Source organism: Stenella coeruleoalba (genome assembly GCF_951394435.1).
Source record: "Stenella coeruleoalba genome assembly, chromosome: 3".
Lineage (NCBI taxonomy): Eukaryota > Metazoa > Chordata > Mammalia > Artiodactyla > Delphinidae > Stenella > Stenella coeruleoalba.
The window spans coordinates 157,414,849-157,442,716 of NC_137148.1; the positions used below are offsets into that span (position 1 = coordinate 157,414,849).

The window sequence follows — 27,868 nt, forward strand, 5'->3', positions numbered from 1 at the left end:
TGGTGCATCCATGTGTCGATGAGGCCAACCAATAAATAATCAATAATAGGAATAGAAAACAGTTTTATTTGAGCCAAACTGAGAACCATAGCCCAGAAGACAGCCTCTCAGATAACTCTGAGGAACTGCTCCAGAGAAGCATGGCTTTCAGCACAGTTTTATATCTTGTTAGAACAAAGAACATTAAACAAGTCAGGGATACATTCCTTCAAGTTTTCAAAAAACAGATCAGCACATACACAGTAAGTCAGTATGGCCTTGGCACCTGGAAAGCAGCCTTATCATAGAAGGAGTACCAGCATTGGTGTCCCAGGAAGGGAGGCATTTAATCTTTATTTTAATATGGATATTACTTTTGGTCAATGTGTCCTTTTCTTTAATAATTAAAGCAGATGTACAATGTATGTTTGATAGGCCACAAACAGGCTGTTTTAGTTAGCATCAAATTCAAGTTAACACATGTATAAGCCAGAATGACTTCCCCATACTTCAATATGTGAATATTTCCTTTATCACAAGCAATGGAATATTTTGCAGCCACCGGAAAGAATGAGGAAGTTCTATATGTACTACAATGAAAACATCTTTGAGATATGTTGTTAAATAAAAGCAAAACACAGGACAACATATCTAGTATCTGTGTTATAAAAAAGTTGGGGAGTGCTTCCCTGGTGGTGCAGTGGTTGAGTCTGCCTGCCGACGCAGGGGACACGGGTTCGTGCCCCAGTCCGGGAAGATCCCACATGCCGTGGAGTGGCTGGGCCCGTGAGCCATGGCCGCTGAGCCTGGGCCTCTGGAGCCTGTGCTCCGCAACGGGAGAGGCCACAACAGTGAGAGGCCCACGTACCGCAAAAAAAAAAAAAAGTTGGGGGTTGTATATGTATAGACTATCTCTGGAAGGACACATAGAATCTGGTAACTGCTGTTGCCTCTGGGGAGAGAAACTGGGAAGGTGGAGGAATGGGAGAGAGGCAGTTGCTTTTCACTGTACAAGTTTTGAATTTGTACCACGTGCTATCAAAAAGGAAAAAAAGAAACCACATTAAATCACTTTAAAAACAGTGATATATCTACTGAATAACATTCAGAGGATAATGCAGCCACTCCTCCCACTTCCTTTCTCCTCCCCAACATTTATACACAGGGTAGCTGGCTGAGTACAGAATTTTCCCTTATAATGTAGCCCTGGGAATAGAAGTGCATTTTATAACCCATAAGCCAACTGAAGGCATTTTACTTTAAAGAGATATGTCATAAACCATACAGGCCTCAGCAAATTATTTGTTGGAAATAGTGAGGATCACCTGTTTACTAATTTAACACATATCTGTTGACAGCACTATGTGCTCAATTTGAGTTGGGTTCTGGGCCAAGTTCTTAACATTAGCTCACAGCCTTCTTGGGGAACTAGACAAAGAGATGATGATAACCCAATCTGGCATGCCAGGAGCTACTGGCAGTTCCATTTTTGCAGGGTAAGGTAGGGAGATGAGGCTGGAGAGTCTACATGGATCTGGTTGTGAAGGGTCTTGAAGGCCTTGCTTTTAAGTGGGTGAGACCTCACCATCTGCAGGGTGGACACATCACTGGTTGCTGGAGTGGGAGATGGACTGGAGCACACCAGAAAGATTGGTCAGGAGCCTGGGGCAACTTACCAGGGGGAATCTGGCATATGCCTGCCTGAAAATATATTTATAATTCTTTATTTTTTGTATCTAAGAGCTAGAAATTATAAAATAACATCAGGTAATAATCAGGGTTGTGTCAGAGAGCAACCCTGTACGTTGGTTAAGGTATATTGCTGAAATAAATTAGCAATTGAACTTTACGTGGTTAAATAGTTTTTCCAACTTTGGAATTTCTTATTCATTACAAGGGAAATTAATTGGGAAAGAAAAAAATCAGAAAAATTTACAATCTTTTATGCTCTAGTAAAATTTATATATCAGTGGGAACTCTCTGTAGCTTAGAAGTTTGAAATGCAAAAGCTAAAACCTGACAGTAGCTTCCTTTGTGTTAAACTGCCAAAGCTCATCGCACAGGCTGGTCCGGCTGTGTGGTCTCACCTCTTCTCATCCAATCTCACCTTGCTCACATGGTTCCCAACTCTCTCTACCCACACGCCCCACTTTTTTAAAAAATTTATTTTTTATTTATTTTTGGCTGCGTTGGGTCTTCGTTGCTGAGCAGGCTTTCTCTAGTTGCAGCGAGCAGGGGCTAAACTCTTCCTTGCAGTGCACGGGCTCATTGAGGTGGCTTCTCTTGTTGCAGAGCATGGGTTCTAGGCATGCGGACTCAGTAGTTGTGGCACACGGGCTCAGCAGTTGTGGTTCACAGGCTCTAGAGCTCAGGCTCAGTAGTTGTGGCACACGGGCTTAGTTTCTCTGCAGCATGTGGGATCTTCCTGGACCAGGGCTCGAATGCATGTCCCCTGCATTGGCAGGCAGATTCTTAACCACTGCACCACCAGGGAAGCCCCAGACCCGTTATCTTGAGACGGCATAGTCGTGGGTGTGCTGGGAAGTGTTTGTGCCAGTAAGGAGTAGTGTGGGTTGGGCTGGATGTGCTAAGGACGGCACATCTAACCCTGGAGTGTCCCAAACAGTGGTCCTCATCTTCTGTCATGGTGTCTATCAGTAAAACTAGAAAAGCGAGGTGCAGAATGAACTGCTCCTCCTAGGAGGTTGGGGTAGAGAAAAGTCCCTGTCAATAATTGCTCAACTCTTGTTAGGCACAGATAAGACAATTCATATGAATATATTTTTTATAAACTAATTCACCAATATAAGCTTAATATTATCTACATTACTTTAGACTTTTTCTATAACAAGGTATTCACGAAAAATTACTATGAGATAAAGTATGTTAAAGAAATTTTAAAAAATAAATAATTGCTCAACTCTTGTCTAATACCATGCAGATCAGCTGGCAGAAGAAAAGGTGGCTGAGGGACTTTAACTCAGAGTTCTCAAAAACGCACTTTTGGGGGGTTAAGCCCAAGGTTAGACTGTCGGTGTGGAGAACCTACTTCAGATTTAAAAAGTATGAAATAGCACCCAGGAGAATTTTGGCTCACTTAGTTGAGGTGGTCATACCATAAGGTGTTAATCATATGGCATAATGTAATAAAGCCAATGCTAATGGTCTGGTCAGATGAACAGTACTATCATAAATATATCCAAGTTGACTCAGGCATTTCTAATAGGCCATTTACTTTTTGTCTCCCCAGCCAGGGGGCATCTCAGAGGCATCTCAGAGGTCTAATTTCATGAAGACCCAAGCCTGACAGTGGTGGGCTCAGGGAAAGTGGACTGTAATCATATGGAGGGCCTTCAGACTGCACTAATGCTGGTGGAAGCACAGCTGCTGGAGCTGCCACTGGGATGAGTGGCAGAAGGTCTTGGCCTTAGCCCAAATGCAAGCACATTCCAAGGGGCAGCAGCTCTCATTAAAAACAAAAGGAATGGGCTTCCCTGGTGGTGCAGTGGTTGAGAGTCCGCCTGCTGATGCAGGGGACACGGGTTCGTGCCCCGGTCCGGGAAGATCCCACATGCCGTGGAGTGGCTGGGCCTGTGAGCCATGGTCACTGAGCCTGTGCGTCTGGAGCGTGTGCTCCACAATGGGAGAAGCCACAACAGTGAGAGGCCTGCATACAGAAAAAAAAATAAGGAACAACAAAGTTAGCTGAGAAATATGTTCCTTGTGAGGGATTCAAGGCAAGGAGGTAATAGTGAGGACAAGGCGGGCCATAGGGATAGTACTGAAGGCAGATCTCTGTAGCAGTGAGCAGCTTTCCAAGTTTATTGTGGAATCTGGGGTTGCCAGCCATGTAAGGCTGCAGATGAACATGTGTGGGCCCAGGGCATGGAGAGTTCCAAGCAACCTCTTGAAATGCTGCTTCACCTGAAGCACAATAAGGAAGAAAGGATGAGTTGCTGATCTAACAGGAGATGCCTACCCACACCACTGGCCTTTATTAGGTGGGAGCTGAATTTAGAGAACTTGGGTATTTAAAGCTGCTGGAAGCTTCCAAGTCCATGTTCAACCTGAAGTCCTGATTCCACCATGACAGACTATCCTCTCCTGTAACTTGGAGCTGAGGTGCAGCATTCGTAGGGGCCGGCAGTTGCCCAAATTGATAGAGAGCACTTCCACAGACCAGGAACCTGTCACACTGCTTCCCAGACAACAGTTGATTTGCTCTTCCACCTTCATGCTGTAGTATGCTCCAGTCTGCAGTAGTGCAGGCTCCACATTCTTTGTGGTGGGGAAGGCGAGGTGCCCCCAGAGGCTGTGTGTGAAGGGACACAGATGTTATTTTATCTGTGACTTCTACAGACAGCACTGAAGAATTAAAGATAGTGAAGGAACTGTACCTGCAGGACTAGAGTATTACTCAGACTTCTGGGCATGGACACTGCCCCTGCCAGAGAATGTCATGGTGCTGTTGACTACTCCATGGAATTACTCAACACGCTGCTCACCACTGTCAGAACGGGGTAATCTTTAAGTGGTGGAATACCCAGGTGGAGGACACGAAATGGCCACTTCCAAATGCAAAATCAGAAATTCAAAGCTCTCTGTGTTTTCTGTGAACAGAGTTGATACCTTCAGAAAAGTAGACAAAAGCAGGGCAAGAACCAGGATGCAGCAGTTCAATATTCTGGGAGTAACAAATATACACTAATGCAGTGGACACAGAGGATTGCCCAGCCAAGGGAAAAAGTGGGTGAGAGCCTTTTGACAACTCCCTTGAGGTTCTAACCTCCCTTGTCAGATGCACATCAGGAAATGGCAAGTCACAGAAGTAGCAGTGCCCAGAACATCTCTAGGTGGCTGGGATCGTCACACCCGAAGCTGAGCATGCCCGTGACTGCCATGTGTAGTGTAACTACAGTGCAGAACAACTGGCGAGGGGAATGTCTGCACAGATTAAGCCCCTACTTTAGGGATTATCCGAGGGTCAGAGTCAAACTGAAGCCCAGAGGACCTGGGTTACTCAGGAATTTTTATCAACCTCTGCCTTCCAGATAGGGGTCCTGAGTTCTGAAAGCTGGGTTTGGAACAACATCCAGAATCATGGACTGTGTGAGGTCAGATAACCACAGTCTTCAAGGGCAAACTGGGTGGTAGTAACTGATGTGATGTTATCAGTTAGGAGCTGCTAAATCAAAAAGGGACACACAGTTCAAATGAATTGTCCCAGGAGAAGAATACAGGTAAGAAGCCAGTGGACACATGAACCAGGGAAATCTGACAAAAGTTGGTTTGAAGCAGAAGGTGGGAAGCATAATTTAAGTAACTCCTGGGCCAGTGCACAGGTGACTGCACTTTCTTTACACTGGGTGTAAATAGTGGGGGTGAGGAAAACAAAGCATTCCATTAAAGGTAGAAACCCTCCTATATAAGAGAATCAAGTACAGTAAAATGCTTATAGACCATTTTCTTACTTTTTTGTTCCTGTGCTTCTCAATTTTTACAATTTTATAATTTATCTTAATGGTCAACTAATTTCTATATTGTTAATGAAGGTCCATGTTGGTTCTGATACTTGGTAGTTCAGACTAATTCAGACTATTCAACTGAGGCAGTTCTGAATTATGAGGAGTGTTTGACATTCTTAAGTTCTCAAAACCCACACTACTGTGAACCTTGACTCTCAGTAAATAAAATGACTATCTTCATGTAAGCTTTCATGGTTATTATGTAGAATGGAAATTCTCTTGCATTCAATAATTAATACACTTAGTCTCAAAGCTCTTCCATATCACTTTTCTCCAATATGATGTCTCTGATGCTGAATGAGGTTTGCAGTCTGGTTGAAAGCTTTCCCACATTTATTACATTTATAGGGTTTCTCTCCCGTGTGAATCCTCTGATGTTGAGTCAGATGTGTACTTCGGATAAAGGCTTTCTCACAGATTTTACATTTATAAGGTTTTTCTCTAGTATGAATTCTCTTATGTTGAGTGAGGGCTGAATGGTCACTGAATGCTTTCTCACATATATTACACGCATAAGGTTTCTCCCCAGTATGAATTCTCTGATGCTGGGCTAGGGCTGATTGGTCCCTGAAGGCTTTTTCACACAAACCACATCTGTAAGGTTTCTCTCCAGTATGAATTTTCCGATGTCGAGCAAAGGATGAATTATCCCTGAAAGCTTTCCCACATTCGTTACACTTATAAGGTTTCTCTCCAGTATGAATTCTTTGATGTTCAGTAAGGGAAGAGTTCACCCTGAAAGCCTTCCCACATTCATTACATTCAAAAGGCTTCTCCCCAGTGTGAATTCTCTGATGCTGAAGAAAACTTGTACTCTGATTGAAGGCCTTCCCACATTCATTACATTTATAGGGTTTCTCTCCACTATGAATATTCTGGTGTTTGGTAAGATGTGCCCTGCACACAAAGGCTTTGTCACATATGTTACATTTAAAAGGCTTCTCTCCAGTATGTATTCTATGATGGTGGGCAAGGTGTATGTTTCGGATAAAAGCTTTTCCACATAAGTTGCATTCAAAAGGCTTCTCTCCAGTATGAATTTTCTGATGATAAGTAAGTGAGGAACTCACTGAGAAGGCCTTGCCACATTCCTTACATTCATACGGCTTCTCACCAGTGTGAATTCTTTGGTGATGGATGAGGTGTGTGCTCTGGTGAAAGGCTTTCCCACATTCTCTACATTCATATCGCTTCTCTTTAATAAGAATTTTCCGATTTGCATTAAGTTTTTCAGTATGAATCTTCTGATGTTTATTGAGGGTTGAACTCTTAGTGAAGACTTTTCCACACTCACTACACTCAAAGGCTTTTTTGCTAGATTGAAATCCCTGACTCTGAACAAAGGATGAGCTCATGGTGCAGTGCTTCCCAGATTCATCACATTTCTGGTTACCAACCACAGATGAAGTTTTCTCATGAGCAAGCATCACTTGCTGCAACTTTATCTCCTGGCTTCCATGCTGCCATTCCAACAGTGTATCATATTTCCAGTGAGTATCTTTAGTGAATCTTTCCTTTATCATCCACTGACCCAATTCTCCTTCAGGAATATCTGCCTTGAGAGTTGATTTCTTACTCACAGGTGTGGTCATCCAATCTGAAAGACATCAAAAATTCAAATGTCTGTTTTATCCTAGTAAAACATCTAGTTGGGATAAGAACGTGACTTTGTTTATAATGCTAACAGAGAGGTTGTAATTTTGAAGATTTCTTGAAGTGAAGATAAAACAGGAAAAGGGAGAAGAGGTGAACAGAGGACATGGCAGGAAGGGGTTGACAACTATACAATGTATGAAGCAGGAGAGCTTGGAGCTGGCATTCAGAAGTCACAGGCCTGAGCTGGGATCCTGAGTACAATATTTATTTTCTTTGTGATTACAGAGAAGTTACCTGAATTTTGAAGCCTCAAAAATACCTGTAAGACCACACTATGCTAACAGATAAGAAAAAAATGTACCTTATCTGTTTTAGTGATATGGTCTTTAAAATAACCTAGATGTGACCTTAAGAAACCATTGAAACTAGAGGTCAACACTTGGTAGAAAAAAAGTTCAGCTTCGGAGTAACTACTAAAACCAGCATTTATGTTTTATAGACACATGTTAGCATTCAGATGGAAAATAAAAAGTTAGGCTACTATAGAGCCTGTGAAACACTGATACCTACTAATAAAGTTAGAACCGCCTGCTACCAGTGAGGAAGCAACATCTTCAAACCTATATGAATAATGTGGCATTGATATAAGGAAAATGTACCATGAGGATGTATATGTGAGCATAAAAAATTAGGAAGAAAGCAGCAAATCTGCCAGGATATATCCAGTATGTCTTGGAGGCAAGGCCCTGAATTTGGGGAAAGGAGTATAATAGTCATTAGAAATGGGACTCTGCTACTGGGATCTGGGCCAAGGTCCCATGAATTGTCTGACAAAATTATCCCTCTCCCCCAAAACAAATTCCACACTTACTCAACAACAGTCTCACTTGGTCTCATGGGTATCCTGATATTAACAAGTAGAGTTCTGAATGCATACTAGTTTTCTGTACGTATTTGTGAATATCTGTCTTTTGTGTTAAGTCTATTTAAGACTTTGTACTAAGAAATGCAATGATAAGGACTTGATACTAACACAGATGATGCAAAGATTCCTGGGAAAGCCTATCAAGAACAAGCCTCCCTCAATGCTGTTTTCTCCTACTCACTCCAGAAAATCTATAAAGAGCTATAATAATAATAAAACTCCTTGTACTTACCTGGAAAAGAAAGTTAAACAGGTGCACTTTAAGGCTAAAATCCTTGTGAGCTTAGAATAATATATCCTTGCTCAAAACAAAGAATGTTTAAAGTTAAACACCAGTTTTGCCAAATCTCAAAATCTTAAGAACTGACTTTCACTTCTGGACCTGACAAAGTAGCCTGTGGAAGACCAGGTTCTTGCAAAAAACACCCAAAAAATCTGAATTGAAAAAAAAAATCTGTCTAAAGGCATCAGATATCACTTGAAGCCAACTTGATAGTCTAATATTTGGGATAGAAGGGAAATACAGAGGTGATTCTAACAGTGTTTTTTCTTCGTCAGAGAATTTGCTGAATTCTTAAACTTCTCAGGGCAAGAGACTAAGCTAAGCAGAAATTCAGAATTCTCTATAGTCTTATAGTACTGTTGAGCCAAAAACTGGAGTTCAGGACCCTCTGGGGGGCTGTGGGGTGAACAGTGGTCAGAGTAAACGTGTAAAGCTCTCAGTTGGGACTCCTGGAGGTCTACAACCTAACAGCAAGGGCAAACAAGAGATAGGTAAAGCTTCATAAACATTCAACCCAATCTCCAGCTAATGAGTCCCTGGGTGGATGGATTAGGGTGGTTTGCTTGTACTCCAGCTGTCTACCAGAGGGAAGGAAAATTTTCTCTGGAGGAACATAACATCATCCAGAGCGTATTCACTCCTTCACACATGATGTCAAGGATTCAGTCAAAAAGTACCAGGAGTACTAAGAAATTATTGAATCAAGAGAAAAAACAGACAATAGAGAAAGACCCTCAGAACTCAGATACCAAAATTATCAGACATGGGGTTTGAAATAAGTGTGACTAACATGTTCAATAAAACAGATAAGAATGAGAACTTTAACAGAGAATTGGAACCAAAGAATCCAATGAAAATTCTAGAACTGAAAAATATAACTGAAATTAAGAACTCAATAGATAGCTTTAACAGTATATTGGACATTGGGACTTCCCTGATCGTCCAGTGGTAAAGAATCTGCCTTCCAATGCAGGAGACAGGGGTTCGATCCCTGGTCAGGGAACTAAGATCCCACATGCCACGGAGCAACTAAGCCTGTGCGCCACAACTACTGAGCCTGTGCGCAACTAGAGAGCCCATGTGTCACAAACTACAGAGCCCACGTGCTCTGGAGCTCAAGTGTCACAACTAGAGAGAGAAAAAACACGCACGCCACAACTAGAGAGAAGCCCATGTGCCACAGCGAAGAGCCTCTGCACTGCAACAAGAAGATCCTGCATGCCACAACAAAAACCCGACACAGAGAAAAAAAAATTTTTTTAATAAATAAATAAAATGAATAAATATTTTAAGAAACAGTATATCAGACATAGCAGAAGAGAGGAATAGTGAACTAAAAAAAATATATAGGCAGAAAATATCCATGGTAAAACCTGGAGGAAAAAATTTAAAAAGATATATAAGACATGGTGAAAACATTTATTAACACATGTGTGACTGGAGTTCTGGAATAGGAGGAGGAAAAGAATGGGGCAAAAAACACTATTTTTTAAAAAAAAGGTTGAAAAATGAATTTGAGAAGCACAACAGACTGCAAGCAGGATAAATTCAGAGAAAATCCACCTAGGTACACCATAGTCAAACTACTGAAAACATAAGATTAATTTGAAATTTCCTTGAGAGGAAAAATATATTACCTTTAAAAGAGAAAAAAAATAAAACTGATAGCTCTCTTTTCAACCAAAAACAAGGGAAAACAGAAGACAACGAAATAGGAACTTCCCTGATAGCACAGTGGTTAAGAATCTGCCTGCCAATGCAGGGGACATGGGTTCAAGACCTGGTCTGGGAAGATCCCACATGCTGTGGAGCAACTAAGCCTGTGTACCACGACTACTGAGCCTGCGCTATACAGCCCATGAACCACAACTACTGAGCCCTCATGCCACACCTACTGAAGCCCACACACCTCGAACCTGTGCTCCACAAAATGAGAAGTCACGGCAACGAGAAGCCCACGCACCGTAACAAAGAGTAGCCCCTGCTCACCACAACTAGAGAAAGCCTGCATGCAGCAATGAAGAACCAATGCAGACAAAAATAAATTAAATAAATTTAAAAAAATAGCTCTGTAATTGTCTAAAAAAAAAAAAAAGACGACAATGAAATAGCATCTGAAGTGCTGAAAATTGCTAAACTAGAACTCAATAGAAACAAAATGTCCCAAAAAGGTAAATATGAAATGGATATTTCTGTACAAATAAAAACAGAGATTGTGTCACCAGCAGGCCCATATTAAAAAAAAAACAATAAAAGGAGTGTTCCAGGCAGAAGAAAGATAATCCCAGGTGTAAAAGTAAGAAAAGGCAATGGAAAGAGTAAATAAAAATATTATTGCACAAAACAATAATTATAATGTCTTGAGAGGTTGAAAATATATACATAATTAAAATACATAGCAAAAACACCACAAGACATGAAAGAAAGAAAATAGTATTGTTTTAAGCTATTAGCATTGCCTGGGAATTATTTATTTTGGATAGTAATAAGCTGGTTTTACTTATTAGATTTACCAATAAAAGACTGGTTAAAGAAGATACAAGCTCATACAGTCTTTAAGACTAGTTAAAGAAGGTACAAGCTCATTGGAATATGGAACAGTAAAAATAGTTGATTCAAAAGAAGACAAGAAAAAAAATGGACTTAAAGCAGGTGAGTAAAATTAAAATTAAATATGAAATAGCAGACGTCCAATCCTATACATATTAGTAATTGGCCTAAATTCTCCTATTAAAAAACTAAGGTTGGGCTTCCCTGGTGGTGCAATGGTTGAGAGTCTGCCTGCCAATGCAGGGGACACGGATTCATGCCCCGGTCCGGGAAGATCCCACATGCCGCGGAGCAGCTAGGCCCGTGAGCCATGGCCGCTGAGCCTGCGCGTCCGGAGCCTGTGCTCCGCAACGGGAGAGGCCACAACAGTGAGAGGCCCATGTACTGCAAAAACAAACAAACAAACAAACAAATAAAAAACTGTTGTGAGGCTGGATTAAAAAAATAAAATCCAACTATATGGCACTCAGGAGAGAAATATCAAAAATATAGATCCAGAATTAAAAGGAAAGAAAAGAATGGAAAAGGATTTATCAAGCAAGCACTAACCACAAGAAAGCTGGTATACCTACACTAATATCAGACAAATCTCATAATATTAGAGAAAACAGGCTTTAAGATAGTTCATATTGACAAAAGGTTCAATTATCTAGGAAAATATAACAAATCTACATTTTCACATAATATAACTTCGAAATGTATAAAGTAAAAATTGAGAAAATAAAAAGGAAAAATAGAGAAACCTTAACAATGGTAGTGAGATATGTTTACATACCATTCTCAATAACTCACAAATCAAACCATTAAGAATAGGGGATCTGAATAACAAGATAAACAAACTTGATCTAAATGATATACTTATAACACTATACCCAACAATGACAGAATATACATATTTAAGTGCATATAGAACATTTACAAAAACTGAACATATACTGGGAGGTGAAGTATTATGAACACATTTCACAGGACAGAGATCATTCAGAATGTGTATTCTGAACTCAGTGGAATTATGCCAGAAGTGAATAACAAAATACCAAAAAGACGGTTAGAAAATCCAGATATTTTAAAACTAGTCCATACATTTCTAAATAACTGATAAAGAAATCAAAACAAAAATTAGAAAATATTTTAAACTTAATGATAATAGAACCATGAAATGAAACTCACAAAATGCAGCTACAGCATGGTTAGAAGGAAATGTACATCTATCTATCTGTATCAATTATCAATCTCAAGAAATCAGAAAAATAGCAAATTAAATACAAAGGAGAAGGAAAGAAATAATAAAAATAACAGAAATCGATAACTTAATAAAAAATTGATAGACCTCTATCAAGACTAATGGAGAAAGAGAGAAGGCACATATTACCACTATCAAGAATGATAAAGGTGACATCAAGACAAATTCTAAAGAGATTTATAAGATAATAGCATAATGAGGAAACTTTATGCCAATAAACTAAAAGACTAAATTCTAGGAAGGTATAGTGTATCAAAACAGATGCAAGAAGAAACAGAAAATCTGAATGGTCCTACATCTAATAAATAAATTGAATCTTCCATTTAATACCTTCTCACAAAGAAATTTTCAAGCAGAGATGGCTTCACTAGTGAATTCTTCTGAACATTTAAGGAAGTCCAGTCTGTATACAAACAGGCCAGTGGAACAGATTATAGACCCAGAATCAGACCTATGCCCATGCAGTCCCCTTATGTATGACAAAGGTATACTGCAGTACAATGGGGGAAATGATAGTCTTTTCAGTAAATGATCCTGGGTCAACTGAATACCTTTATGGAAAATAATGAAAATAAATCTTCCATGTGGACTGTAGACCTAAATATGAAAAACAAAAGAATAAAGGAAAACACAGAAGATCTTCATGGCATTAAATGTCTTAAGTAGGACACAAAAAGCATTAACTTTAAGAAAAACCCCAATTAATTGGACTATCCTAAATATTTAGAACTTCTGTTTACCAAATAACATCATTATTCGAAGTGTGAAATAATATTTATAATGCATTATGTATCTATATGACAGAGGATCAAATCCCAAATGTACAACCCTAAAATATATCAATAAGGTAAGATTAGACAACTAAATAGAAAATAGGGGAGAGACTTATAGATACTTTACAAAAGAGGATATTTAAATGATCAATAAAAAAATAAAAAGATGATCAACTTCATTAGTCATAAGTTGAGGTACAATGAGATACTCCATATATCCTCTAGAATGGTGAAAAACAAACTTTTAATGACAATACTAAGTATATAAGAGGACATGGAACCTTCGTATCCTGCTGGCTGGAGTATAAACGGGTATAACCACTTAAAAAAACTATTTGGCGGTGTCTATTAAAGCTTGCAGGGACTTCCTTGGTGGTGCAGTGGTAAGGAATCCACCTTACAATGCACGGGACGCAGGTTCGATCCCTGGTCAGGGAACTAAGATCCCACATGCTGCGGGGCAACTAAGCCCGCAAGCCACAATTACTGAGCTCACATCCCTCAACTAGAGAACCTGCATGCCGCAAACTATGGAGCCCACATACTCTGGAGCCCACACCACAATTACAGAGCCCACGTGCCCTGGAGCCTGTGCGCCACAACTAGAGAAGAGAAAACAGTCACACCACAACTAGAGAGAAGTCCGTGCACTGCAACTAAGACCCAAAGCAGCCAAAAAAAATAAATTAAAAAAAAAAGCTTGCCTACTCATGAACATAGTACTCCTAGCTATATGCTCAAGAGAAATGTATAACGTACATTCTCTAAAAGATGTCAAGAATGTTCATAATAGTTCCAGTATTACTGATAATAGCTCCAAGTCAGAAATATACCAAATGTCTAGCAACAGTAGAATGTATAAATAGTGGTAGGTTTACAGAGTGAAATATCATACCTCAATGAGAATGAATCAACTATTGCTACATAAGACAACATGGATGAATCTCAAATACACTGTGAAAGCAAAGAAGCCAGACACAAAAGAGTAGACACATATGATTCCATTTATAAAAAGTTTTAAAATAGGCAAAACAAAGCTATGGTCAGGGTAGTAATTATCTTCAGGACAAAAGAAACAGAGGGGATGGGAGGGGATATCTGGTGTTCTAGGAACATTTTATTTCCTGATATAGGTGCTGGTTATACAGATGTATTTATACTGTAAAAATCTGATGAGCTGTACACTTATAATTTATGTATTTTCCTGTGTTAGTATTACTTCAATAAAAGTTTACTTTAAAAAATCTGGGAGTGGCTTTCAAAAATAATAATTTGGCTCAATAAAAACAACCAATTGCTAGCTTTCTTTTCTAGCAGCTATTAGATAGCTATATTTATTAAAGCCTTTTCTGGATTGTGATCATAAAACATATCACCTATATATAAGAGAAAACTGGCTTTTTAACGTTTTGTGTTACAGGAAAACACTCATCTAATTGTGTTATCAAGAGGGGGTCAAACACACCCTGGTTTCACGATGCTGAAGATAAACTGAGATGGGGAAAGACTGGACCCTCAGAGTCAGTTCTCACTGGGGCCCAGGTTACTTCATGGGGGCTGAATTAGGAGCAGCACCTGTAGCTGCATTGGGCCGCACTAAAAAAAAAGTATGGGTTTAAACTATATATCGATAACTCTAGGGTATCAAACAAGGTATGCAAGTAGTATGATCCAAACCCTATACAATGTAGTCAAGAGGTCACCCCCAGGGAGGGACCAGAAACTGACCCAATTTCCTCCACGTCATCAAAAGTTTCAAGACTTGGCACTATCAAGTACATCTGAGAGTGGGGGTGGATAAAATAAGGAGTTTTGGATTAAGGTCAGTTTATGAAGCCTTTATGCCCTCAGATCCCTTCCCCAACTCAGAGGAGCTGGAAGGTTTCCCTCTTCCAACTGAGGAAAGCCTCTAACAAGAAAGAGATACCAAAGAGATATCAAAACAATCAAAGAGAAAATTTGAGAACACAGTGCCTATAAAGGGAGATGAAAGTGTTTTTGGAAATCATTACCTTTAGAGGTAAGATATTACCATTGTAAAACACGAATAAGAGCTTACAAATAAAACAAGAGTTTTTGGAAATTAAAAAGGATGGCAGAATTTGAAAACTCAACAGAGAATTCCCACCATAAACAATTAGAAAACCAGGGAAAAAGTGAAACAACTATTTTTAGGCAATGGAAAAGTAATCCTGGAAAAGTAAACTCACAGTGACAGAAGCAGACCTGTGGTTGCCAGGGGCTGGGGACAGGGGATGGTATTAATTGCAAAGAGGTAAGAAGGCATTTTTGGTTAGAGATGACAAAAATGTTATTCCTTTGATTTGGTGATAAATTTGTCAAAACTGATCAAATATTACACTTAAAATGCTGAATTTTATTGCATGTAAATTATACTTTAATGAAGCTCATTAAAAATATTTTAAAAATCTCAATAGATGAACTGGAAGACATAACTGAAGAAACCTGTCAAAAGTAGAACAAAAAAAAATAAAGATGGAAATTTTAATAAAAAGATAAAATTAGGGCTTCCCTGGTTTTTCAGTGGTTGAGAATCTGCCTGCCAATGCAGGGGACACGGGTTCGAGCACTGATCTGGGAAGATCCCACATGCCGCAGAGCAACTAGGCCCATGAGCCACAACTACTGAGCCTGCGCGTCTGGAGCTTGTGCTCCGCAACAACAGAGGCCGCAACAGTGAGAGGTCCATGCACCGCAATGAAGAGTGGCCCCCGCTCACCGCAACTAGAGAAAGCCCTCGCACAGAAACGAAGACCCAACCCAGCCATAAATAAATAAATAAATATTTTAAAAAAACAAAAAAAACTTACTGGGGACAGTAAGATTTATATATATATATATATATATATATATATATATATAAAAGATAAAATTAGAAGACCAGTCCAGGTGGTATCCGGCATTCCATCAAGAGAAAATAGAGAAAACTGAAGGTGGAAATTAAAAAATGCTAGAAGAAAATGTCCAAGATCCACAGGGCAGAAATTTAGATGGAAAGGCTCACCAATCCTCAGTGGATCCAAGTATAGGAGCACACCAGGGTACACCACTGAGAAACACTGGAGTAAATGAGGAGATCATGCAAGCTTTCAGAGAGGAAAAACAGGTCACAAGTGATGAAGAACCTGAAGATTTTGGATTTCTCAATAGCAGACTTAGGTCTAGAAAACAACAGAGCAATGTCTTCAGAATTCTGAAGAAAAAAGATTTCCAGTGTTGAATTCTATCTAGTCAAACTATCCAGAAAGTGTTACGGCAGGAAAAAGACATTTATAGACTTGCTAGGTTACCAAAAGCTTATTCCTGTGCATCCTTTCTTAGGAAGCTACTGGAAGACATGTGCAAATGAAGAGATAAGCCAAGAAAAAGGATGATGTGGGACGTGCAGGCCGGGAAAGACGGGATTTGCAGGAGGATGACAGCTAGGCACCTGCCATTCCAGAAAGGAGCAGGTCAGATGGCTCCAGAAGAGACTTTTCCAGGAAAATGAAATTGTCAGAATGACTTCTGATCTAAAAGTCTTGAGAATCGAGATGCAGACAACTAGAGAAGGTCTGAGATTAAATTAAATTAAATTAAACTAAATGAACCCTGGGAAGATTGCTTAGGAAAGCAAAAGCAAAAGTTGCCAGGACTTACTTCATGGATCAGCTGTGAATAGTGCTTCAGAATGTAAACAATGACTATTTCTCTGACCATTAAGTACACTATAACCCTACTGGAAGGATAGGGAATGGAAAAGGTAGTAAGACGAATAGTCGGGGAGGTGAGTTTAATCCTCACTTTTATAGAAGGAATTCAGTAAATAATGCCTAAAACTGAAAAGTCAAGAGGTAGCAATATAAACACATTTCTTGAAGACATGGAAACAAATGTACCAAATAATCAACTGAAAGAAGAGAAAATGGTTACTTCTAAAGAGGAGAGAATGGGGATAAGGGGGGATAAGAGGCCATTAGTTTTCATAATAAACATTGTAGTTTCGTTAAACTAAATGCATTATTGTTATGACATTTAATACTAAAAATAAAGAAAAAGGACAGAATAAGCTCCAAAAAATTCAAAGGAAAGAAATAATGAAGAGCAAAAATTAATGAAATAAAGATAAAATAGAAACGATCAGTAAAGTCAAAAATTATTTATTAAATTTATTAAAAAGGCAAACCTCTGATAAGATTTATACAGAAAAAAAAGACAAAAGTAAATTATTATTAGAAAAAATTCATGATTTCATTCAACAAATACATACTGGGACCTGGTGAGCTGAGATACAAGAGCAAACATGGCCAAGTCCTTCCCTCATGGAGCTAAGGGTAGAAAGCATTATTTAAACAAGACACAGAAAGCACTAAGATAAAGATCATTAAGACAAAGACTGATTACGAACTTCTGCTAGTAAAGAAAGAGAAAAGATAAGCTATAGACTGGCACACATATTAACTGATAAAGTATTCAATTCCTAATTATATATAGAAGTCTTACAAGTGAATAAGAAAAAGATAAACTATAACAGAAAAATGGATGAAGAATATGTCACAGAACACAAATAATCAACATATGAAGATGTTCAAGTCCACCAGTAAACAAGGAAGTGCAAATTAAAACCACAATGAGATACCATTTCTTAGGAATTTTGGTTCAGTTCCTGTTACTTGCCAAAGTAACATCAACTGACCTGAATCAACTATTAGTATAATTTGTATCAACTAATTTAATCAGCAATCTGGGACCACGTAGTAGATCTGAAGAAGCATATACTCTTAAACCCACTGTTTCTACACCTATGAATACACCTAAAGAAATTCCCAAACAAGGCCCATGTGTATAAGGAAGTATGTACAAGAATATTCAGGTCTGGACTTTCTTGGTGGTGCAGTGGTTAAGAATCCGCCTGCCAATGCAAGGGACACAGGTTCAAGCCCTGGTCCAGGAAGATCCCACATGTTGTGGAGAAACTAAGGCCATGTGCCACAACTACTGAGCCTGCACTCTAGAGCCCATGAGCCACAACTACTGAGCCCTCGTGCCACAACTACTGAAGCCTGCACGCCTAGAGCCCATGCTCTGCAACAAGAGAAGCCACCTCAATGAGAAGCCCACGCACCACAACAAAGAGTAGCCCCCACTCACCACCACTAGAGAAAGCCCGCGTGCAGCAATGAAAACCCAACGCAGCCAAAATTAAATAAATAAATTTTAAAAAAAAAGAATATTCAGGTCAGCATCATTCAAAAGGCAGCAAAAAGTCTGGAAACAACCTACAGGTCTATCAGCAAGAAAATAGTTAAATAAAGGTATAGCCATTGAAGGAGTATCAGAGTGCAGTTAAAAATGACTAGAGCTACACATCTCAACAAGGATTGAAAAAAATGCAAGCTGTGGAAAGGTATCTATAGTACAATACATATATATATGTATATATCAACTTTAAAGTGTGCAAAGCTAAACAATATTGCTCAGAGCTATGGATAAATGTGGTAAAGAGCAAGAAGAGCAGCACAGGAGCTAATGTAAAATTCAAGCTAGTGGCTCTCTGGTATGAAGGAGGAAGATCTGATGAGGAGGGACACATCGAATTTCACATATGCAGTTTGTTCTGTTTCTTCAGCTGGACAGCAGGGTATGGAGGGTGTTTGCCCATTCTTCAGGCTGTTCAAAAATGTTACATATTCTGTTCTGTAGATAGGATTACAGTATCAAAATATATTTGCTTTAAGTAAAAAAAGGAAATGATAATGCTAAGTGTTGAAATAAAATTATAGCATGTAAGAGAAATAGGAGCTGGTTCTCTACAAAAAGTCTCAACAAATTTTAGAGGAAAAATACACAGATAAAGTTGGAAATGAGAAAGAGGATATAATGTAAAATGTTAAAATTATAGATGAACCTGGAAGAAATGGACAAATTCTTAGAAATGCACAACCTGCCAAGACTGAATCAGGAAGAAATAGAAAATATGAACAGACCAATCACAAGCACTGTGATTAAAAATCTTCCAACAAACAAAAGCCCAGGACCAGATGGCTTCACAGGCGAATTCTATCAAACATTTAGAGAACAGCTAACACCTATTCTCCTCAAACTCTTCCAAAATATAGCAGAGGGAGGAACACTCCCAAACTCATTCTACGAGGCCACCATCACCTTGATACCAAAACCAGAAAAGAATGTCACAAAGAAAGAAAACTACAGGCCAATATCACTGATGAACACAGATGCAAAAATCCTCAACAAAATACTAGCAAACAGAATCCAACAGCACATTAAAAGGATCATACACCATGATCAAGTGGGGTTTATTCCAGGAATACAAGGATTCTTCAATATACGCAAATCAATCAACGTGATACACCATATTAACTAATTGAAGGAGAAAAACCATATGATCATCTCAATAGACGCAGACAAAGCTTTCGACAAAATTCAACACTTTTTGAAAAAAAAATTTATGATAAAAACCCTGCAGAAAGTAGGCATAGAGGGAACTTACTTCAACATAATAAAGGCCATATATGACAAACCCACAGCCAACATCGTCCTCAATGGTGAAAAACTGAAAGCATTTCCACTGAGATCAGGAATAAGACAAGGTTTCCCACTCTCACCACTCTTATGCAACATAGTTTTGGAAGTTTTAGCCACAGCAGTCAGAGAAGAAAAGGAAATAAAAGGAATCCAAATTGGAAAAGAAGAAGTAAAGCTGTCACTGTTTGCAGATGACATGATCCTATACATAGAGAATCCTAAAGATGCTACCAGAAAACTACTAGAGCTAAAAAATGAATTTGGTAAAGTAGCAGGATACAAAATTAATGCACAGAAATCTCTGGCATTCCTATACACTAATGATGAAAAATCTGAAAGTGAAATCAAGAAAACACTCCCATTTACCATTGAAACTAAAAGAATAAAATATCTAGGAATAAACCTACCTAAGGAGACAAAAGACCTGTATGCAGAAAATTATAAGACACTGATGAAAGAAATTAAAGATGATATAAATAGATGGAGAGATATACCATGTTCTTGGATTGGAAGAATCAAGATTGTGAAAATGACTCTACTACCCAAAGCAATCTACAGATTCAATGCAATCCCTATCAAACTACCACTGGCATTTTTCACAGAACTAGAACAAAAAATTTCACAATTTGTATGGAAACACAAAAGACCCCGAATAGCCAAAGCAACCTTAAGAACGAAAAACGGAGCTGGAGGAACCAGGCTCCCTGACTTCAGACTATACTACGGAGCTACAGTAATCAAGACAGTATGGTACTGGCACAAAAACAGAAAGATAGATCAGTGGAACAGGATAGAAAGCCCAGAGATAAACCCACACACTTATGGTCACCTTATCTGTGATAAAGGAGGCAGGAATGTACAGTGGAGAAAGGACAGCCTCTTCAATAAGTGGTGCTGGGAAAACTGGACAGCTACATGTAAAAGTATGAGATTAGATCACTCCCTAACACCATACACAAAAATAAGCTCAAAATGGATTAAAGACCTAAATGTAAGGCCAGAAACTATCAAAATCTTAGAGGAAAACATAGGCAGAACACTCTATGACATAAATCACAGCAAGATCCTTTTTGACCCACCTCCTAGAGAAATGGAAATAAAAACAAAAATAAACAAATGGGACCTTATGAAACAAAGCTTTTGCACAGCAAAGGAAACCATAAACAAGACCAAAAGACAACCCTCAGAATGGGAGAAAATATTTGCAAATGAAGCAACTGACAAAGGATTAATATCCAAAATTTACAAGCAGCCCATGCAGCTCAATAACAAAAAAACAAACAACCCAATCCAAAAATGGGCAGAAGACCTAAATAGACATTTCTCCAAAGAAGATATACAGACTGTCAACAAACATATGAAAGAATGCTCAACACCATTAAACATTAGAGAAATGCACATCAAAACTACAATGAGGTATCATCTCACACCTGTCAGAATGGCCATCATCAAAAAATCTACAAACAATAAATTCTGGAGAGGGTGTGGAGAAAAGGGAACACTCTTGCACTGCTGGTGGGAATGTGAATTGGTACAGCCACTATGGAGAACAGTATGGAGGTTCCTTAAAAAACTACAAATAGAACTACCATATGACCCAGCAATTCCTCTACTGGGCATATACCCTGAGAAAACCATAATTCAAAAAGAGTCATGTGACAAAATGTTCATTGCTGCTCTATTTACAATAGCCCAGAGATGGAAACAACCTAAGTGTCCATCATCAGATGAATGGATAAAGAAGATGTTGCACATATATACAATGGAATATTACTCAGCCATAAAAAGAAATGAAATTGAGCTATTTGTAATGAGGTGGATGGACCTAGAGTCTGTCATACAGAGTGAAGTAAGTCAGAAAGAGAAAGACAAATACCGTATGCTAACACATATATATGGAATCTAAGGAAAAAAAAAGAAAAAAATGTCATGAAGAACCTGGGGGTAGGATGGGAATGGAGACGCGGACCTGCTGGGGAATGGATTGGGGATATGGGGAGGGGGAGGGGTAAGCTGTGACAGGGCGGGAGTTGTGGCATGGACATATATACACTACCAAGCGTGGAATGGATAGCTAGTGGGAAGCAGCCGCATAGCACAGGGAGATCAACTCGGTGCTTTGTGACCACCCAGAGGGGTGGGGGGTGGGGCGGGGGGAAGGGAGATGCAAGAGGGAAGAGATATGGGAACATATGTATATGTATAACTGATTCACTTTGTTGTGAAGCAGAAACTGGCACACCATTGTAAAGCAATTATACTCCAATAAAGATGTAAAAAAAAATTATAGATGAATACCATGCACAGTTGTAAATGAATACATTTTATGGCTCAAGAAAAGATAATTTAAAGCTAAAGGGCAAATGTACAATTGATATAACAAAAAGAAACTAAACAGATTAATAAATAAGGAAGAAATGTAAAAAGTTATTAGCAATCTACTCAAATTAAGGGATCAGGTCATTTTCTTTAGGTTTACTGGGTAAACAATTTCTGAAGAATTAAAGCTATTTTGGAGAAGGGGGGGAATGACACCATTTGAGGGTCACACTGGTTTAACCCTCATCCTGACTTGCAACAAAATGGCAACATTAAATACATTGATATTAGTTAATCATCCTGAAGTTGAGTTTTCTGGGTTTTCTGTAGTGGGGTTAATCGTATTTGCCTCACAGGCTGTAAGGTTGAAATGGGGCAGCTAACAAATCCCCGGAGATCACCCAGCACAGTGCTGATCCACAGGGGCTCAAATGTCATCTCCCTGCCTACACTAGATCATGGCCCAGGGAAGAGAAAAATTTTAAAAGAAAGCTATCAGAAGGACTTTTTCTTAGTATTATTAAAATTAAGTGTCTTTCTAAACCAAGAGTGATAGATGCAACAATGGAAAAGTTCTAGATCCGATCCTTTGAAAAACCAGAGATAAACCTACTACCATTGTTCTACATGGTTTTTGAAGTCCTAGCCAGTCATTAAGAAGTGAAACAGAAATAAAAAACTACACTAAAAATAATTCAGTGAACACTTTAAGAATAAGAATTGGAGAGTGACAAGGGGAATAAATATTTGGAAATGACTACCACTTCTTTACAGCAGCAATTTCCAGTTGAAAAACAAGGAGGTAGTTCTATTAAAAAACAGCACTATAATTTTAATAGGAAATTGAAAGAACAACTATAAAACTTTACTGGGGGAATTCCCTGGTGATACAGTGGTTGGGACTCTGTGCTTCCACTGTTGTGGGCCTGGGTTCAATCCCTGGTTGGGGAACTAAGGTTGGGGCACTAAGATCCCGCAAGCCGCATGGTGCAGCCAAAAAACAAAAACAAACAAACAAACAAAAAAAAAAACCCCACCAAACAAACAACAGCAACACAAAACCCCAAAAGTTTATTGGGAAATATAAGATTTCTTTCCATGTCTGACTGGCTGACCACTAATCATCCTTCGTGAATCAGCTCACAGCTTAGGGTGTCCAGGAAACAAGAGGTGCTGGAACAGAGGATCGTGAAAGGCATCTGGGAAGGACTGAACCATGACCTCATGGTTTTTCATGTCATTACTCATACCTGACTATAAAATCCCTTCTAGGCATAAAAGTCCTCTTCATCTTCACAATCCCCCCTCAAAAGTGCAATAAAGAATTAGTGTCAATGATGAATAATGGAAGAATAAATGATGTTAATAGGCCAGAGTACTGGGACAGTGGATTAATTTCTTTTAATTCCCATCCCTTGTCTTTTTTTGTTAAAACACTGCTTGTATAATATAATACTGAGTGAAATATTAAAAATGTCTTAGTTTGGGTGTAATAGAACATACAAATTCAGAATGCTATTGGGGTAAGTTAAAAGATTTTTTTGATAACTGAGTTTTGGAGTTAAGACATATAAATTCCATAACAGATTAGATCCTAGACATTCCAGTAAACAGTTACTTACTGTAGGATATAAAGTCCTGCCTACTTCATTGGGCTCCTGTGAAAAATCAGTAACAAAAGGTTTTTAAAAATATTTTACAATTGGCCAAATGCTGGCAGAAAGTGAAATGTAATGTCTTGAACATGCCAATAGCTCTCTAAAATATTGGGGGGTTTAGGGAAAGGCACCCCTGCTCCCGTTCTTAAGCTACCAGATCCAATGAGTTCCTCAAAACAAGTAACAGCCACTAAACTGTCGTGTTCTCTGTATCCCCAGGCAACAGGTCTTTGCCACTTACTAGGTGCCAAGCACTGTGCTGGGCATGAGCAGTACAGCAAAACGGGCAAAAAATCTGGCTGTGCTCGTATGGTGCTTACAGCCCAGTGCAGCACCAGCAGAAGGTGGGGAATAATTAAATGCTGAATGTAGGTACACGTGGATGAACAAATATGAAGGTGGTTGAAGAAATGTGCAATGTTTAGCTAGAAGAGCTGCCTCAGTAGGCACATGGTGACTGGCCCTGAGGACCAGAAGCTGCTCAGCTGTGTGTAACCTATGCTGTTCCTCCTCACTGGAGAAGTGTGAGCAGAGACTGCACGGTCAGATGCTGAAGGGAACAACAGGACACACAAGCACAGTGGGGAGCTGTCCATCTATGCCAAATAGAGAGAGAAGAAAAATCATGGGAAGGAGGATCCAGGGAGGCACAAACTGCCACAAGAAAGGAGTGCCACATGCACGTGGGGACAAATATGGCAACAAGGTATTGAGGTGAACATGAAGGGAAAAGATGCTCGTTTCTCAGTCCACAGGCCTGGCGCACGTGCTGTGTTCCTCCCAATGCCTCCCACATGCAGCATGCTTACCAAGACAGAAGCCTCCCAGGGAGTCCTCCGGCATCCATTCTTCCCCCTTTCCGAGCTGGGAAAACATATCTGGCTTGGGTCCTAAGAGTCCTGTTTTTGAGGGGGAAAAAAAAATGGGCCATATCTGTTCATACCAGAGATAAAATCATTGCAAGGATGAGGTATGGTCCATAGAACTTCCTGGAAATGGTGACCTGATAGGGGCCCAGGGTAGACAACAGTTCCCAGAAGGAGGAAAAGATGGTTTGGGCCTGACACAGAGAATCTGTTCCCGTCTTCCTCTCTGCTGGAAGGGAGGGAGGATTCGACCTCTAGTCACCTTTGAGACATCTGCACTTAGACTCCAAAGAACCCTGTGCCCAGGACACAAAGGATAGGCACTGAGATAACATCCTCAGAACAGCTCACTCCCAACCCAAACTTCTGTATGGAACCAGTTTACGGGTCCCAAAGAAATCTCCAAATATGAAGATGAGACTTCAGAGGCTCCCACTTACCCAGGGACACCAGGTTGCTGTAGTTCTCCAGCATTACATCCCTGTACAGGGCTCTTTGAGCAGGGCTCAGCTGCGCCCATTCATCCTGGGTGAAAAGCACGGCCACATCCTTGAAGGTCACTGATTCCTGTAAGGGCAAACCCATCCCCGTTGACTGGTGGCTACTCCCTCACATGACTCTTTGGGAAATGCTGTGACCGTCTGCAGGGCTGTTAGCACAGAAGGGGGATGGTGTTCTATGACAAGGGAAGCACTTCCTCAGGGTCTCCTAGGGGTCAAGCTTTTATCAGACTTTGTTCCCCTGAAGAAAAATACCTTGTGGAGAGGACAGGCCTCCTCAGCACTGGGACTTCACACTGGCTGTTCATCTTGCCCAAAACATTTTCTCCCATCTCCATCAATCTGCACAGCCCTGCCTGTACTCCTACCCCTATGACCAATCCTACCCAGGTCTTGGCTTCAGCATTACCTCTTCAGCACCCCTCCTCAACTGCTCCCATATCACCTGTGCAGGGCCATCCAAGCACTGTCCCACTTGCTGAGTTTTGGTTTACTTTTGGTTTCCCCCACTAGACTGTTAACTCCAAGAAGCTATGGACCATTTCCACATCTCCCTTGTCTTCCCATCATGTCTTCTAGAACATGGGCCATGTAACCAGCACCTGTTACAAATGTGTTACTCAGCAACTCCTGCTTTTCTTCAGCTGAACCCAACACACATACACGGTTCCCATGCAAACAGTCCTTCTGGACAATGTGACCTTGTTCCCTCTGATCACAGCTAGTACCTTCTGTGGAAACACTTGGCTGAGAGGCCAAGAGAGCTGGTGTGAACTGAGAAGGAAGAGTTAGGTAGAAGCCCAGAGAAGAAAGGCAAGGGTCCAAGAGAAAGGACTTTTAGATTATTCTAGACCCCACTTGCCTAGCTGAAGTACAGGTGCATTTTGGCCTTTGGATTTTGGGCAATATCCCAGTATCCTTCCAATAAAGACCTGCTTTTGCTTAAGGTAGTCTGAGTTAGGTTTCTGTTACCTGCACCCAGATCCTTGCACAAAGTAGGCTGAACCAAGGAACATTTGTTGGACTGAACCCATGAACCAATCTGTCAGGGAACATTGTTCACCTTTCTTTCATGGGCATAGATCTAATACCTGGCACATTTTACATCCCTAATACAGGTCTGCTGAATGGCAACCAAAATTATGGCAGCCTGTAAACACAAGATAATTGTGTGACACCAACAATGAATTTGAGGAAAAGGCTAGGGAAGAGAAATATCACAGTGGACTGGCACCGTGAAGACAGGTTTCAAAACAAAAGTGGTGCCTGAGATGGGTTCTAAAGGACAAGCTAGAAACCAAGGAGAAGGGTGAGCAACAAGTGAGCTGGGACTGGGTTGACATGGCACTTTCAATCGGCTGCTCAGCCCTTCCAGTGATTTCTGCCACAGATTCCTGCCCTGGACAGGTTTAAGTGTGAATGAATTAGAACAAATTTACCAAATTCATCAGAATTTGTACACTCAAATGAACGCTGTCTCCTTCAAAGTGGAGTCCATACCCTTATTCTAATGAAGTTAGCACTGCTCAAAGCTTTTCAGTAATTTATTGAAATTGAAAACATACCACTTGAATGATTTCATTTGTACCCAATATTCCTCTGAAGTAAAAAGCCAAATATAACTTTTTTTAAAGCCCAGTAAATCCCACCTTTCCAAGAAAGCATTCCAATTTCTCTCTTCTATCACTCCTATGTTAGGTACTGCCTTTACCACTTTAGACTCTTATTTTACTTGCTAGTGGAAAGAGTGCAGGTTTCCACTTTGGACCAACCTGGGTTTCACTTCCAGTTGTGTCACTTAGGTGAGCTTTAGCAAGTTCCTGAGCTCTGACACCCACCAGGATGTGCCCAAGATGGGGGGGCGGGGCAGGAGCGGGGCAGGCTCCTGAGAGAGACTGGACTGGGAGAAAAGCTCCTGGTCAGGGTAAACAAACAGGCCCACCCTCCTCAACTACTACATTCAAATCTCCTAAGGCAATTTAGAGGGGGAAGCCCACAGCAATCCCTCACTCACCTGGACCACGGTTGGCAGGCACCTGACTGCCATTCCTTCTTCTCTGATGAGCCTCAGGCTGGTAACACCTTCTACTGTTTATGAGGAGAGGACTGGGTCAAAAAATACCACACAGCAGTCCAGAGTGGGGCTTTGAGCATTCACACCCTGGGAATCCTCCAATACTCCAGGTAGTGAATTCTTAGTCCCTATTTGCTCCCAATCCTCTCTCCTCCTGGAGGGTCTTTCTGATGGCCTCCCCTGTAAAGGGAATAGCTCACCTTGCAGCTACTCCCAGCATCACCCACCAATTTTCCCCCTAGCAATCTGAGTCAGATCCTCCATATCTTCCCTTCTGTATTTAAATACTTTGACTTTTCTTGAAGAAAGCATCCTCCAGCCCGTTTTCACACTTTCTACACACTCTCCAGCCTTTTGCCCTTAAATTATGCTGAGAGATCTCAAGAAAAGTGTGTCTCCTGCCTGGACGGCTGCCTAATCCTTGGGCGGGGAGTGAAAGAAGTAGAGAAGGAAGGTCGTCTTCTTTCTCCTAGAAAAGAAGCTAAGAAGGCTGGATTTTCATTGTCGAGACGTCTCTCAAGGCCATGCCGTTCTCTGGCCTCAAGCCTCTCCTCCTCTGGCGCCCAGTTTGGGAGACCTGGAGTCAAAGGTGGGAGAGAAGCTATGTATTTGTGCGGGGTGGGGGTGGGAGTGGGCGTTGGGCGCCACGAATGTTAATCGTACAACCCACCCTCCCGCCCTCTGCCAGGTCCCCTGGGAAGCTGCTGCAGGGGCTGCGCAGCTGCTGACCCGGCCTCAGCGAGTTCCGGATACTGTGATCCGGACCACACCGGGAGCATCTACCACAGAGCGTAAATGGGCTTCCCGGAGTCGTTTCCAAAACACACGCCAGAGGCCCTGACCGCATCCTTTTCCACATGCACCCGCAGATTCGGACCCTAAACCCGAGAGCTCACACCTGGCCTTTTTGTCTTTGGAATCAAACCTTAGCCATACGTCCCGGGAAGTTTGGGGCATCAGATTACCGTCCTTCAGAACGGACCACGACCCAGACCTACTCGGTTTTCATCCGCCCTTCCCACCGGGCTCCA

General features: G+C 40.5%; 1 protein-coding gene across 4 annotated transcripts; it reads right to left on the bottom strand.

The window, feature by feature from the left end:
• Positions 1–858: 858 nt before the first annotated feature.
• ZNF454 (zinc finger protein 454) lies at positions 859–27,868 on the bottom strand. Of its 4 annotated transcripts, none has more exons than XR_013827490.1 (5): positions 26,778–27,446; positions 24,704–24,830; positions 24,207–24,296; positions 4,377–7,101; positions 859–4,291 (listed from the first exon to the last, which is right to left on the bottom strand). XR_013827490.1 is itself a non-coding variant. In XM_079916094.1 (5 exons), the coding sequence occupies exons 2-5, from the start codon at positions 26,808–26,810 to the stop codon at positions 5,768–5,770; spliced, it is 1,584 nt and encodes a 527-aa protein (XP_079772220.1). In that variant the 5' UTR covers positions 26,811–26,851; positions 27,836–27,868; the 3' UTR covers positions 859–5,767. The 4 variants fall into 4 exon arrangements, 2 of the variants coding, with proteins under 2 accessions (XP_079772220.1, XP_079772219.1); XR_013827491.1 differs by having other exon boundaries at positions 859–3,646; positions 3,959–7,101; XM_079916094.1 differs by adding an exon at positions 27,836–27,868 and having other exon boundaries at positions 859–7,101; positions 26,778–26,851.